This window comes from Anopheles arabiensis, chromosome 3 (genome assembly GCF_016920715.1).
Source record: "Anopheles arabiensis isolate DONGOLA chromosome 3, AaraD3, whole genome shotgun sequence".
NCBI lineage: Eukaryota > Metazoa > Arthropoda > Insecta > Diptera > Culicidae > Anopheles > Anopheles arabiensis.
In genome coordinates this window covers 86,776,598-86,792,298 of record NC_053518.1, presented here as the reverse complement: position 1 = coordinate 86,792,298, position 15,701 = coordinate 86,776,598, and the positions used below count along the sequence as shown (strand labels likewise).

General features: G+C 51.1%; 3 protein-coding genes across 3 annotated transcripts; 2 read left to right on the top strand and 1 right to left on the bottom strand.

Annotated features, from left to right (window-relative positions):
- The first annotated feature begins 1,136 nt into the window (after positions 1 to 1,136).
- Positions 1,137 to 2,469, top strand: LOC120901648 (tryptophan--tRNA ligase, mitochondrial). Its single transcript, XM_040309767.1, has 3 exons — positions 1,137 to 1,269; positions 1,330 to 1,491; positions 1,551 to 2,469. The coding sequence occupies exons 1-3, from the start codon at positions 1,180 to 1,182 to the stop codon at positions 2,424 to 2,426; spliced, it is 1,128 nt and encodes a 375-aa protein (XP_040165701.1). The 5' UTR covers positions 1,137 to 1,179; the 3' UTR covers positions 2,427 to 2,469.
- A 159-nt stretch (positions 2,470 to 2,628) lies between these two features.
- Positions 2,629 to 7,294, top strand: LOC120901647 (dynein regulatory complex protein 11). Its single transcript, XM_040309766.1, has 2 exons — positions 2,629 to 4,236; positions 5,873 to 7,294. Exons 1-2 carry the CDS (start codon positions 2,652 to 2,654, stop codon positions 7,168 to 7,170), a joined length of 2,883 nt encoding a protein of 960 aa, XP_040165700.1. The 5' UTR covers positions 2,629 to 2,651; the 3' UTR covers positions 7,171 to 7,294.
- On the bottom strand, positions 7,216 to 15,622 carry LOC120901646 (N-acetyltransferase eco). The gene is made up of 4 exons (XM_040309765.1): positions 15,136 to 15,622; positions 11,279 to 13,216; positions 7,651 to 8,344; positions 7,216 to 7,577 (listed from the first exon to the last, which is right to left on the bottom strand). The coding sequence occupies exons 1-4, from the start codon at positions 15,317 to 15,319 to the stop codon at positions 7,376 to 7,378; spliced, it is 3,018 nt and encodes a 1,005-aa protein (XP_040165699.1). The 5' UTR covers positions 15,320 to 15,622; the 3' UTR covers positions 7,216 to 7,375.
- Positions 15,623 to 15,701: the final 79 nt, after the last annotated feature.

Sequence of the window (15,701 nt, the reverse complement as noted above, 5' to 3'; positions counted from 1 at the left end):
CGATTATGGAGGTCAGCAATAGGAACGGTTGCGATAGTATCGACATACCACGATAGTATGAGCTCGCTTATAAGTTGATAGTTAGTGAGAGAGTCCGACCCGACAATTTAACATGCACTGCTCGGGACGATTTCAAACGGATTTACACATACCGTATCTGCACTGGAAAAGTGTTGTAAAAGGGTCCGCTTAGGATATTGATAACTCATATCTATCGTTACAGAAATCAGAAATCGGCAAAAAACATACATAACAGAATACGTACAATAACATTATGGCACAGCCAGGGTAAAACTATATCAAGAATGAGCATTTTTAATGTTCCGGCCAATCTGATAAGGCTTAGCACTACGTCAGAATGGTTATGACCAACGTTACTTGCCTGTTTCATATTCATGTTGGTCACCCTAGATCCTAAGTAGCAATTAGAATCAATTGGATTGCAGATGACCAATACCTACCTCAAGGAGAGTACAGTCGGTTCCCGAGGAATCCGCGTAGGTTGAATTTCGCGGTTTTCGACTGAAATAGAATTGGTTACTCGATTTTTTTTAATGAATTTAGTGCTTTTATACAATTTATCATGTATTTGATACGATTCGTGCAGAATATTCTGATTAGATTCCTTTAGATTTGACAGCTGCATGTGTTTTATGAAAATATTTTAATATTTTGAAACATTGGATAACCGGATAACCGAGCGTATACTGTAGTCACTGACTGATCATTTCTGGTTATATATAAAATTCCAATTTCTACTACTGATGCCCTATAACTGTTTTTTTATAGCGTATTTAATGGATTCGATTAAGATCCGTTTTGTTATCCCATTTTCGCAAAAGTGAAATTGAGCAGCCACAATATCAGTAGATTGGGTCAATTCAGAAGGATTCTGGAAATTCCGATCGATTCTCGAAGCTTTGGGAAACATTCGAAACAGATATATTTGGATTCGGAATCGTGGATGCGTAGGTATGCTCTAGGGTACCCATCTCTACACACAAACGGTATAAAAAACCGAAGCTTTCTATACAATTTCAAACACCACAATTGTATGCAAGTTGGTAATTTTGTAGCAATACACTTTACAGTGTAGCCGGTTTGTTGTGACATTTCGGGCTATCGTCTATTTGCGCTATTGTTTACATTTTGCATCGATCGCTAGCAAACCGGAAAAAAATGTTCAGCGCCAAACGTGTTTTACCCTTTCTGCTGAAGAGTACGAACAGCCTACGACAGCAAAATCGCTTCCTTTCCGCAGAAGCGAAGGTACGGGCGAGTTTACATGACGGTGTGCATTAAGTAACGTTTCCTTTCTCCCTCCAACAGCCCGCCCCATGGCCACGGAAGGTGTTTTCCGGCGTGCAGCCGACCGGTGCGCTGCACATTGGCAACTATCTCGGTGCGGTGAAGCGCTGGGTGGAGCTGCAGGAAGCCGGAGAGGACGTCACCTACTGTATTGTTGATTTGCACTCCATGACCATCCCGCCGGTAAGAAGCACACCCTGAAGTGGGGAGCTTTTCACTGATGTTTGGTACCATCCTCTCAGGACCCCGACACGTTACGTCACAACACGCTGCAAATGACGGCAACGCTGCTGGCGTGTGGTATCGATCCGGCACGGGCCACCCTCTTCCTCCAGTCGGCCGTCCCGCAGCATGCCGAACTGTCCTGGATTCTGGGCTGTCTGACGACAATGGCACGCCTGACCCATCTTCCCCAGTACAAGGAAAAGTCGGCCAACATGAAGGAAATTCCGCTCGGCCTGTACCTCTACCCGGTCCTGCAGGCGGCCGACATTATGCTGTACAAAGCGACCCACGTGCCGGTCGGGGAGGATCAAATCCAGCAGCTGCAGCTGGCTCAATCGTTGGCGCGCGCGTTCAACAACAAGTACGGCCGAACGTTCCCGTTCTGCGAGACGCTCGTGAACGACGGCAGCCGGCTGAAGTCGTTGCGCGACCCGTCAAAAAAGATGTCCAAATCGGATCCGGACCCGAAGAGCTGCATCATGCTGATCGACCCGGCCGACGTGGTGCTGGAGAAGGTGAAGAAGTCGGTGACGGATTTCCGGTCGGAGGTTACGTTCGATGCGAAAGAGCGGCCCGGCGTGTCGAATCTGATCACGATCCACTCGCTGGTCAGTGGCAAACCGGTGGAGGAGATATGCCGGGAGGCGGTGGGGAAAAACACGGGCCAGTACAAGCTGCTGGTGGCGGAAGCGTTGATTGAGCATCTGCGGCCGATCCGGGAGCGGATGGAGCGGTACACGCGGGATGTTGGCTATTTGGCCGACGTTATCGAGGAGGGCAGTGAGCGGGCGCGGGCGATAGCGGAGCAGACGATCGACGAGGTGAAGGAGAAGATCGGTGTCGATGGGTTACGTGCTGGCCGGCGGCGAAGGAATGTGCGGCAGGAGAGTTAAATAAAATCGCAGCGTGCTGTGGTGGTAGTGAAGGAAGAGTAAACGGGTAAAGTAAAAGCAAAGAAAGCTATGGGTGCAGTTTCAACGTGCTTAGCAACCGCGACAGAAAATTAGTCGGAGAAGTAACGCTTATCAGCCTTTAGTAGAATTTTGTAATAGAAGAAGAGATTTGTGCATTTTTTAAATTATATTATAGTGGCAAAACAGAGAAAACCTTCAGACAAAATGGCACAGGCGAAGGCAGTTGCCAAGTTTTGGATCACAACCACCGACCTGCTCGACCACGTGCTGAAGCACGAAAAACGAATACAACTAGCGGAACCGACCAAGGACGGGCGGATCGTGCATCGCTTGGTGTCGGATCTGTTCTGTCGTTATGTTCAGCTGTGCCGCAGCCTGGAGCGCTGCTACGACCAAACGCTGCAAGCCCAGAAGCGAGCCGTCATACAGCAACTGCTGGAGGCTGGGCAGGCGCGCATGCTCGAGCTCAGGACGAAGTTGCAGGAAATCGAGCTGAGCGAGTTCGTGTACGTGGACGGGGCGCTGCAGGAGCAGCATCTGATACCGGACGATGTGCTGGCGGTACGTCCCTGCTACTTTCCCGCACGGCGACCCGACGAACTGCAAGCGCTGCTCGATGCGCAAAAGCTGCCCGCGTTCATCGAGCCGGGAAGTGATGCGGAGGACGGGAGCTCCTCGGACGAAAGCGAACAACCGGAGGAAGAGCAGGTTCCCGTTGGAAAAGGCATTAACCGGCCCGTCGTAAAGCGAGACCGTCGTAAGGAGCGACTGCAGGCCGCATTGAACCTGATCACGGCGCACGAACGGGCACGCCAGGCCCGGGTACGGCAAACGAACTTTCGGCTCCATCCCGACCGCTACTATCCGAAACCGATCGACGAGGAGATTGTGGATGTGCCGTACGAGTTTTTCTACCGCCCCGGCCAGTTCATGCTGTACCCGCTGAAGCGCACCGTCTACAACTGGGACTTTCGGATGAAGAAGAAAGATGTGGTCCACTTTGCGTACTACGCACCACCGGGCTGGGAGGAACAAACAGTTCGGGTAGCGTCCGTACGGTGGCCCGATGCGAAGGAGCTGGCGCTGAAGCAGCAGGCCGAGGAAGAGGCTGCGGCGGAGCTGGCCCAGGTCGAAGCGGCGAAGCGTCTCGAAGAGGCATTGGAACGCATCAGGCTGAACCGGGCCGCAGCAAAGATACAACGCTATTGGCGCAAATTTAATGCACTAAAGGCGCAGAAAAAGCATCGCTTTGATAGATCCAAATTTTTGGGACTGTTTGATGACTATGAACCGAAGCTGGGGGATGCGCTTGCCGTTGCGGAGGTGCGAGCGGCGCGCCGAGCCCGACAGCCCGAGTTCGATCGTAGCTTTGTGGCGGCAATCGCAGACGAAAAGGCACGCATATTGCGCATCCGAGGTCCGGCCCTGCTCGAAGACATTACCGACTTTGTGCGGGCTTGGTTTCGCGAGTGGTACGACGAGACGCTGGCGTTCGATCTGATCCCGGAACCGTTCCAGGGCGGCACGGTGTTGATTGTGCGCGGCGAAACGCTTACGCCGCTGGAGTATCTGGCGCTGGAGCGGCAGAAGCAGCTGGATAAGCTGAAGACGCCCGAGCAGAAGAAAAAGGAAGCCGATGCAATGAAGGCGGCAAAGGAGCGCGAGCAGGAGAAGAAGCAGGAGGAGAAGGCACGGCTGAAGGAACTGGCGCGGGAGAAACGGGCCAGGGAAAGGAAGGAGGGCAAGACGTATGATTTTACTGAGCCGGAGTTTATGACCAATGCGTACCGTAAGGACAATTACTGCAAAAGTTCATTATATGTTTCTATATTTTAGAATTTCTGCTTGGATTATCAATCATGACAGGAGTAGGTTTGATGTTAGTTCCAGAGCGAGTAATAGGCTGGGTAGTTGTTCCTTGTTCCAGAAAAAATCTGAATTTAAGCTGAATGTGTTCGTAAGCTAAGGTTCTGAAACAGTTTCTAGATCAAGATACGTTCATGATTAATTTCTAGACCACGAACAATTCAAAGAGAATTAGGATCATTGTCAGAATCTGGTTAGTTCCAGGTTAGGTTCCTGTATTGGAGTAGGTTCAATATCTTGTTAGAAGTCTATAGATCTGTATATTGTCCTGTAGAAGTTCCAATATCTTGTTAGAATAGTAACATATATTAAATCGGTATAGAGTTGTGTGCAGTTCCAATCAGGATCAGAAGATATTCTTTATCTGTTGAAGGTTAAGAATAGGTTCGAGCAGTGGCGGATCTAACGGTAGGCGGACTAGGCGGTCGCCTGGGGCCCCGCCGATTTAGGGGCCCCGTAGATCGCTAGTCTATAGTATGCCTTATAGACAAAGTACTAGCGACAAGGGCCCCCGAAAGGATGGACGTTGGGCCTCCGAGGCTGGCGAGTCATTTGCAACCCCACCACCCCCCACCCCCGCCAGCAAATTTTAGCCTGTGACTGATGATCGTATGGGCCTCAAGTTTACTGTTCAATCTCCCAACCCAAGAGCCAGTAGCACCTCCCCCCCACCCCGTACACCATTTACCATTTACAGGGGGCCTCAATTCGCCTTACCGCCTAGGGCCCCCAATACCCTTAATCCGCCCCTGGGTTCGAGGCCAAATTCAGGATCAGGATAGGTTCTTCATGAACTGCAGGACCGAAACAGGTCTGTTTAAGCTATTATAAGACTATTAACACTGAGATAAGTAAACTATCTGTTAAATAGCCGGAATTAATGAGATAATCCAGAATCACAATAAGTTCAGGATAAGTACAGTGTAAGTTTATGGATTGATATAGCTTTGAAATCAGTTCATGGACCAACAGAGAATCAGTAGATGCACCAGATTAGAAAGGATTCTTAAGATGTTCCAAGATTGGGAGAATTTCGGGAATAGTTCCAGAGCCGGGATAGTCTCGTGATGAACTAAAGGTCTGGAATAGGTATGTTATGCATCAGCTATTAGATTACTATCCTTTTGCAGGAGAAGGTTAGTTTAAAAAATGGTCTCAAAATTAGGATTGGTTCAGAATAAATTCCAGGAACAGGATCATTACAGTATCAGTTTGAAGATCAATGTATCGGATCAGGATCAAGATAGATTTATGATCAGGTTCGGAATCAGTTCCACGACCGGAACTGGTTCAGGGTTCGTTTCGAGCATTAATTCCACAATATGGAATAGATCCTCCAAAAGCAGGATTGGATCAAAATCAGTTTTAGGGCTGGGACTGGATCGGGATTAGATCTACGACGAGAATATGTTCAGGATTAATTCCACGATAGGGATAGGTTGCATAACAGTTCCAAGATCTAGTTCCAGCGCCATAATGGATTTGAGACCTGTTCCAAAGATCATCCAGAGACATCGACCTCTTCTTTCTCATCGTTTCGGGCTCTTCTTAATTTCCAGTAACGCTGGAGGAAACACTCGCACGATACCGCAAAGATTGGGCCTTTGTCAACGAGCTAGACAACCTGCAGGATCTTCCCATCATGGAGTGGATCACGTTGGACAAGTTTGCCGAGGTCCATCAAGAACTGCACGCCGAAGTACACGAGCTGCTCAAATCCGAACGGGAGCTCCTGCAGATGGCGCTGTGCAAGGACGAGCGGATGAAGTACAAACCACCGAAGCCGAAAAAGCCTCCCCGTGCGAAAGGTGCCAAGGGGAAGAAACGCAAAGAGCCGATCGATCCGACAGCTGATCTGTCCGTTGAATCCATCCTTAATGAGTTGGTCGAGCGAAACGTACTAAAAACGTGTCGCAAGCGAACGTTTGAAGATTACATCGGTGACTTCAATTACGCCGCCTTCGAGAGGCGCAATCGGCTGGAGCAGGATCCACCGCCGGGCATGGGAGAGGTGAGAACGATACTTCAATCCTACCTCTACGGGATGGGACCACTCGCTGCACCGAAACCGAAGTCCCTCTGTCTGGTAGGACCACCGGGGTACGGGAAAACGTTACTCCTCGAAGCGATCTGCAACGAAACGGGCTCCACCCTGTTCGACCTGAGCGTTGACACGTGTGGACCGGTCGAACCGAACAACATGGCGTACTTTTTGCAGCTCGTACTACGCGCCGCCCGCCTGCTGCAACCGTCGGTGCTGGCGATCGAGGGTGTTCATCGTGCGTTCTACAAAAAAGTGCCCCAGCCGGAGCAACCGCTCGATCCCGCCAAGCTCGGCAAGCATCTATTCAAGCTGATCGTTAAGCAGCTCAAACCGGAAGATAAGGTACTGCTCGTCGGCACCTGCGATCAGCCGTGGGTGGCGAAGGTAGGACCGCTGAAGAAATGTTTCGACAAGATCCTGCTGCTACCCCGACCGGACTATGGCTCCACCGTGCTGCTGTGGCAGTATGCGCTGCGTCGCTTTCCAACCGTACCGCGCGATTTGGACCTTTCCGCCCTGGCCAAGGTCACTACCGGCTACTCGGCAGGGCAGATATTGGAGTGCGCGCGGCAGGTGCTTAACATCCGACGGCGCATGCAGTTCGGCCGCAAGCCCTTGCAGGTGGACGAGCTGTTGGACCACTTTCTTGCTGGGACCACTCCGCAGTACCCGATCGCCGACAAGGAGTATGAGAAGTTTGTCAAATGGCACCGCAAGGTGGACAAGCTAGCGAAACAGCGGGCAAAGGTGATGCGCGAGCGGCAACTGCTCGCCGAACAGATGGCTGCGAAGGCCGCCGGAGCAAAGAAATGAGGAACACGCTTTAATAATTTTCGTAAAAAAAAAACCGTTCACCCGTCCGTCGTGTGATTGTTTATTACTAAATGCAGAGACAAAAATTATCCAATAAACACAGAGAACGCAATAGTGGAGAGCACATGGGGGAGAGACAGGGAGTGAAAGAGAAAATTAAATTAACGATCATTGACGTGGCACATTATATGCGAGCCCCGCTCCCTTAAACGTAGACGAGAAAGTCTTTCCGGCCGCAGACAGATTCCGCGAACAGTTTGCCCATCTCCGTCGGTGCCCCGAACGCGACCTCGTCCACCGCGATGGTGTAGCCGAAGATGTAGTGATACCGGACGGCGGCCACCAGTTTGCGTCCGACTCCTTTGCGGCGGTACTTCGGCGAAACCCAAATGCGTGAGATGCCGCATCTGTGGTGAAAAGAAGATTGTGAATTAATAGTGGTGAGTTTAAAAACAAAGCACGCCTTTCGAACCCACTCACTTGGCGTGATAGAACTCGGACGAGTAGCAATCGATCGGTACGCCGTGCAGCCCGTCGAGGCAAATCATGCGGTTCGCGTACTGGAGCGGCTGCACCACACAGATCCCCAGCACGGTCGAGCGCGCGACGGCCAGATAGACGCACGCCCCTTCCGGCAGCTCGCCGCACGTCGCGTACCCCAGCTCGCCGTCCACCAGCTCCAGCACGGACTGGGCCTTCCGCAGCAGCGGCTGCCGGGTGCTATCGACCTGCGATACGACGATGATGCGTCCGGTGACGTCCCACTCCGGTACCTGCACCACCACCTGCTCGTTCAGCCCGCTCGGGAAGCTCAGCTGCGCCTGCGAGCGATGGAAGCGATCGTGGAAAAGCTCCTCCTCGGGCTCGTGCGTCGTGTAGGTGAGGCCGCACTCCTTGCAGTGCACCGCACCGTACACGCGCTGTCCCGCATCGATCTGGTACTGGTTGTGGCCGGCACCAGCTCTGTCCGCCTTCGCTCGATGGTCCGGCTGCTGGCGGAGCAAATGCCGCACGTCCGCCGTTTGCTGTTCGGCGGCAAGCGTTTGCTGTCGTTCCTCGCGCCATAGCTCTTTTACGCGGTCGGGATAGAAGATGGGGTAGTATGCGTTGGTGGTTGGGTCGGTTGGCATCGGCTGCTCCGACTGGCACTGGGTTTGGCACTGGTAGTGTGATACTAGAGGGAAAAGGAAATGAGAACGGTGAAAGATGAATAATTTCATTTCGTAGTGCAAATTGGATTCTATTTAGGGGGTCATCCATAAATTGCGTTACTTTGTAGGGTTGATCAAACCGATAGAAAATTAATTGAGGAGATATACTTCTGGCCTTTCGCAGCATCTATTTTGGGGCAAAGCCTGTCTTCTGTACCACTTGACTTGCTTATCCGTGTGACATATTGATTACCCATAACAGGATAATTTGTTTTGCGTATGGAGAATCACGGTCTTGAATGCGAGGCTGGAACCCACGACGGGCATATTGGGAAGTTATGCGAGTTAACGCTACACCACGGGACCGGAACTTATCAATTGTATCGTTACGTTGTTTATGGATAACCTCTAAGTTTTGGGCGTAATCGATGCCGGCTAGCTCCAATTTTTTGTGGAATGAATTTGAGATAGTAGGTCCAGAATCAGTTTCCGGAATCTCCATGAGAATGGATCGTTTGGAATGGAAGTGTTAGTTTTTGTAATTTGTAAAATCATAATTTGTATTCAATTTCAAGGGTTCTGATCCAACAGACCTGATATAACGAACCATTCAGACTAGTGATGGGTAAAGATGGAAATCATCCAGAGCCGACTCTGACCCGATTCCGGTAATTTCGGAACTGATTTCGGAAGTTAGGTCCACCTAGCATTATCTGTAGTCGTTCTGAATCGTCCGGGACCGCTCGGATTCGTTCGAAATCGGAGTCGTCCGAAATCATCTGGAGTCGTCCGAGGTTGTTTGGTGTCGGAGTCATCCGGAGTCGTCCGGAGTCGTTAGGAGTCGGAATCATCCGAGGTCGGCCAGAATCGTTCGGAGTCGTTCCCAGTCGGTTGGTGTCGGAGCCGGCCATAATCGCTCTTCAAAACAAAGGCCAGTATACGAACTGCGCGCGCAAAGCCAACAACAACAAAATGAAATATCTGATCACAATCACATTAAACCGAAACGGCTCCAGTTGACTTCTACCGACTACGAACGATTCCGACTCCAGCCGACTCTGAAAGACTCCGGACGACCCCGGACGACTCCAAACGACTCCAAAAGACTCTGAAATCCTCCAAAATCACAAAATCTGAACCACTAGTTCCGCCCGAAGACGGACCGAGGACGACTCCGGACGTATCTGGACGATTCCGAACGACTCCAGAATCCAGAATGCTGGGAGAACCTACCTTCCGGAGTTGATTCTGCATTTATCGGAGTCGGATTTGCCCATCACTATTCTGGATGACTGCGATCGACTTTGTACGACTCTGATTCCGGTTAACTCCGGCCGACTCCGGACGACTCCGTCTCCAAACGACTTCGGGCGACTCTGACCAACTCCGAACGACTCTGGGTGACTCCGGAAATCTTGGGACGACGCCGGACGACTCCGGACGACTCCGGACGACTCGGAACGATTCCAGCTCCGGGCGGAACTGATCGTTTGAATTTTACCGGAATCGGATTCGTACTAACAATAGCCGGAGTATGATCGAAGTCGACGAACACATCACTAATTCAGACCTTTCCGATTGTGTTCTGATAGTTCCGACCAGCGATTCCGTGGTTTTAAAAGATCCTTACTTACTTATCCGGCGCTACAACCGCTTTGCGGTCTTGGCCTGCCTCAGGAGTGTCCGAAACCGCTCACGGTCTCGCGCCTTCGTCTGCCAGTCCGTTATCCCGGCCTTAATGGCGGACGCCTCCACGCCATCTTGCCACCTCAATTTGGGCCTACCACGCCTCCTCTGTCCTTGTGGACGGCCTAAAAAGACTTTACGGGCTGGGTCGTCCGTTTCCATGCGTACAACATGGCCAGCCCACCGGAGCCTGGCGAGCTTAATACGCTGTACGACAGTGAGGTCGCCGTACATCTCGTATAGCTCGTCATTATAGCGGCTCCTCCATTGTCCTTCCACACATACGGGGCCAAGTATCCTTCTGAGCATCTTCCTCTCGAACGCGGCTAAGAGGGCTTCGTCAGATTTGGACAGTGTCCATGTCTCAGAGGCGTATGTGAGTACTGGTACTATATAGGTACTATATAGTCCCAGCTTCGTCCGTCGCGACAGGTTCTTTGAGGTGAACTGCTTTTTCAGGCTGTAGAATGACCGGTTGGCAGCCAGCATCCTTGCGCGCAACTCAACTTCCATACTGTTGTCGTTGCTGACCTTTGACCCAAGATAGGTGAATTCTGGGACGACTTCAAAAGTGCGTTCACCTATCTGTACATCACGCCTACGTAGATTTGGATTATTTATTGGTAGGTCCGCTGATGTTGCCACCATCAGTTTGGTCTTTGCCTCGTTTATCTGCAATCCGAGGTTCTCTGCCGCCTGCTCAATCCCTTGGTAGGCTTCTGCTACATAGGAGAGCCGCAGACCAATGATGTCTATATCATCAGCGTATGCCAGGATCTGGGTTGACTTATAGAAGATGGTTCCCGTAGTCTCCACCCTCGAGTCGCGGATGGCCCTCTCTAGCGCCAAGTTGAATAGGAGACAGGCAAGCCCGTCCCCCTGGCGCAGACCCTTGGTGGTAGCAAAAGGTCCTGAGAGTTTTCCATCCACCCTCACCTGGCATGTGACGTTGGTCATAGTCATTCTAACTAGCCTTATCAGTTTGGCCGGGATTCCAAATGAGCTCATAGCGTCGTACAGTTTTACCCTGGCTATGCTATCGTATGCGGCTTTGAAGTCTATGAAGAGATGGTATGTGTCGTTTTTGTATTCAGCCATCTTCTCCAAGATCTGCCGCATGGTGAAGATCCTACGTGGTTCAAAATTTCGAACTTACTTCCGTACCTATCGAATCTAGTAAGCGCGCTCCGGGACGCACACCACTAGCTCGTTTCATTATTATTGTTAAAAAGGCATATAAATATTCAAAATCGATTTTGATGCCAACTTACCGGTTGAGTTCTGCACCACCGTTGTAGACGCAACACTCACGTTGTGATAACTCGTAGACGTGTGATACGTGTCGTGCTGTATGATGATTGTACTGTTGGATAAAAGGTCGTCCCGCTGCTCGACGCCCTCGTACATGCTTTCGCCATCGTACGCAAGCTGATCGTAACCATCGAACGTCGTGGAGTAATCGTTAGCCTCGTGAAGGACGGCCTCAGTGATCTCACTGCCGCCATGTTGTACTACAACCATCCCATTCTCGCAGTCCGCCTGCTGAGCCTCCACGGTGGTGTTCCCCTCGGGCGGACTGTGCTCCACCACAAACCCATCGCCCGCCGACAGATAGATAACGTTCGATTGGATCGGTATCGGTGCATCGTCCTCATCGTTCGCCCTTCCCTCGCCGAAACTGTCGCTACCACCATCACCGAGCTTGCTGATCAAATCTTCCACCTCCGCCTGCTCGTGCGCAAAGTCGAAACTTTCCTCCCCGAACGCGGTACGCCGGCGCTTCGGCGCCTGCGGAAAGCTGAGCAGCTTGCGCTTTCCGCCCTGCTTCACGCCAACCATGATCGTGTCGAAGTGTTTGTACACGCTGCGTATTGATCGCGATCGACGCTTCGAGCGGAAGAACTTGCGCTGCGTGCCACCACCGTCCTTCTCCTCCTCCCCCTCCGAGGCTGAGCCTTCCTCTTCCGACGAAGACGAGCTAGCCCCCTCGCTCTCGGACGACAGCCCCGCGCCAGCTAAATCCGTCATCGAGCGGGAGGTGACGAGCGGACGGGCGACGCGCTTTAAGTTTCTCTGTCCCTCGCGCAAAATACTGTTCACGCGCTTCAGCTGCTGCAGCATCTGCTCGTGATCCGGTTCCTTGTTGCTTTTCGGCGTGGTGGGGCAGCTTTTCGTGCCACCGGCGATGGCACGATTTTTCGTCTGCTTTGCCACCGCCGAGCCTCCGCCTTTTGCTGTGCGTGACCGATCGGTTCGAGCTTCCTTGGGGGAACGTTTTTTCGTCGGCTTCCGTATCTTGTGCACCGTCCCCCGCTGCCCTAGCCGTGGGGCGGCGGACGAGAACGATTTGGAGCGTTTGCGCATGGTCGCTTTGTGTGGCGTTTTTGTGAGCGGCACGTGCTTGGGCGTCACTGGCTGGTGGTGCGTTGTGGATGGCTTCGGGGAGGGCGTTGATTTGTAGGCGCTGGTGCTGGTTGGGCCCTGTGCCAACGAAGTCGCCGACGAGTAGAACGATTTCGTCGACAAAGGCTGGAGTGGTTTAAGGGGGCTGTGGTCCTTTTCGGCGACGGACGCTGATGAGTAGAACGATTTTGCCGGTATGGGCTGAACGTCGTTAAAGTGCAGTGCGGTGCGGGCCTTCACATTGGGTCGCTTTGCTGTACTGCTGCTCCCTCCCGTCTCGGTGCACACCGGCGACTGGGAACGGTTGTCCGGCGTACTCACCACCGTGTGCGGTCTTTTCATACCCAGCAGCTGTGCCTTTGGCTGGTGTTGTGGCTGGGCCTGCTGCTGCGTCCTGCGCTGCAACGGTCCAACCGACGCCCGATCCCTATTGGTCGATCGGCTGCGCGTCGTCACGCCCGGCGTGCGGTGCAGGGCTTTCGTGCGCTTTTCCACGAGATTCAGATCCGAGCTCATCATCAGCGAGAGCGAGTTGGAGTTGTTCTCGTCGAGCAGGGCGCTCTCCTCGGCACTGAGCCGGCTGCTCGGCGTTTCCGGGATGCTGCCGCTGAACGAGAAGCGCGTCTCCTCGTCCACCATCGCGACGTTTTCCTTGTCCTGGTCGACGGACAGCAGCTCGTACCGGCCGTTGTTGGTGAACCGGCGGGCAAAGTCGGGCGACAGCGACCGATCACTGTCCGGCGACTCGTTGCCGAACAGGTTGCGGAACGAGGTGATGTTGGTAAGCGCATTGCTGCTGCTGCTGGCTGCAGTTTGGGGGGGAAGGATGGGAGAATTCATGTTAGTTGCACGTTTTGACTAGGTAATTTGGCCAGGGCAGAGGAATCTGGTACTGAACCTATACCGGTCCTGGAACCTATCATAAACCCATACAAGTCTTAGTACCAATCAAGTACCTATACCGGCCCTGGAACCTACCATGAACCCATACTGATCCTAGAACCTATCATGAAACCATAATAGTCCTTGAACCTATCATGAACCTATACTGGTCCTGTAGCCGATCAAGAATCCATACCGGTCCTGGAACTGAAAGTAAACCCATAAAGGACATGGAACTGATACTGAACCCATACAGGTCCTAGAACCTATCAAGTACCCGTACCGGTCCTGGAATCTGTCATGAACCCATACCAGTTCTGGTACCTATCATGAACCTATACCGGTCCTAGAACCGATCACAATTCCATACCCGTCCTGGAACTGATACAGAACCCATACCGGTCTTGGAACCGATACTAAATCCATGCCGGACCTGAAACTGATACTGAACCCATACTGATCCAGGAACCTATAAAGAATCCATATCAGCCCTAGAACTGAAAGTAAACCAATAAAGGACCTGGTACTGATACTCAACCGATACCGGTCCTGAAACCGATCATGAACCCATACTGATTTAGAAATGGCTTCTGATTACAATTATTTACAAGAACTGTACCTGGAATTGTTCCGGATACGGATTCGGAACGATACTTGGACCGGGTATGGAACTGATACCGAATCAAAAAATAGCATATTTTAAATAGGTAATCTTTAAACAAATTGGACAATATGTCTATGCCAATTTTTATGGATTTGGGAACAGTTCCAATATTGGTATGGGGTAAGAATAAGTTTTAATGGCCCTAATGGCCTTAACTTCAGGGTTGGCATTTGCAAGATCGTTATCAATTATGTATCAGTTTGTCCGTTTTATTAGATGAATAAGCTAATTGGTGTAACGTCCTACGCGGACATACAAGGGCTATGCAGGGCTTCCGTGTCCTATACAGTACCACGAAGCCGGATAGTCTAGTCCTTGCAACGGGTGGAACGGTCCTCATTATAGACTTGAACCCATGACGGGCATGTTAATGAGTCGTGCGAGTTTATGACTGCACCAAACAAATGCAAATTTTCATTTTTGTTGATTGTAACGTGTAAAGAGTTTAAATTTTGAACGGATTTTTATCGCTAGAAATTTTACGAAGCAATGAAGAAACGTTCCATGAAAAGATAGCAGGAGAAACCATGTGGCACCATTAATTTAGGTTTGTTTTATTGTATAGATATTGCATTGTTTAGGCGTCCTTGTAATAATTTTAATTTACAAATTAACACCACAAGCAAAAAGAACACATTTGTAAGGTCTTTTGTGTTGGTGGTAAATTCCATAAACAATTCACAGAAAATCCCACCAAACAGGTAACAAATCAGGTTTATGGACCTTGGACATGATCGGACAGGGAGCAAGCATATAAACCGGGATCGTACGTCGTTTGAAGTTTGAGTTTGAACGTCGACCAAGAGCGTGGAGAAAACTTCAAAAATACAAGGAAATGGTTCTGGCTAGACCTGATAATATGATTAAGATTGCTAACAGGACCTTAGCCCGTAGTCGAATCCGTCAGCGCCGTCAGGTCAAAACGACCAACAGGACACTCAAGTGAGGATCAAAGCGGGCACCGATGGCTAGAAGGGAAACGGCAGGAAGAAGCAAGCTACACCCAACAACGTCCTTGTTGGGATGCTCGGGCTTAACAGCCCCCTCTCGTTTCAGTGACGAATCCAGTAGCAACAGAGCTAAGTAGGCCACTGGTTGTCCCGACATCAACGTGAGACGCCGTGAAGCTCCAGCATCATCTGTCAGAACGCCCAAAAGCCAAGCCAGAACAGAACTTACGCGTTTGGCCTTTCTTCCGATGGCTCCCGAACCGCAGCGGTGTCATCGGCCCAAGGTCGGTCTCATCTGCTGCATCCTTCCCGAAGAGTGATTTTTTGCTGCTGCTGCCGCTGGCCAGCTTCGGCGTGCCGAGAAGGGCACCGCGGTGACCCTGTCGCACCGCATTCCGTGGCGTATGCTCCATCGCTGCCCGCGATCATGTGGGTGTTTTGTCGTCGGTTTGCTCTAAATTTCCACACTCACACACACACTTTCAACTATTAGTGTTTCGGTTTTTGCAACTTTGGGGAACAATTAACGCATTTTCGTCGCGAAACACGAACGCGCAAGCTAATTCCAGCTCGAAGGATGATCTCAGCGCAGGAAACGTAAACAAACGCGCGTTGCTATGTTTATTTTTTGGCGCGCGCTGTCGTTGTTCGTCCGGGTGGAGGGGGTAGGATCAAAAATTACCCAAGTTTTGACGTAACGTTTACGCGAGCGCTGTCAGTTTGGGGGTAATTTTTCAATATCCTCGTTCAGTTGACAGTGTTCGAGGTAAACAAAAGGAAAAGAGGTAATTTTGT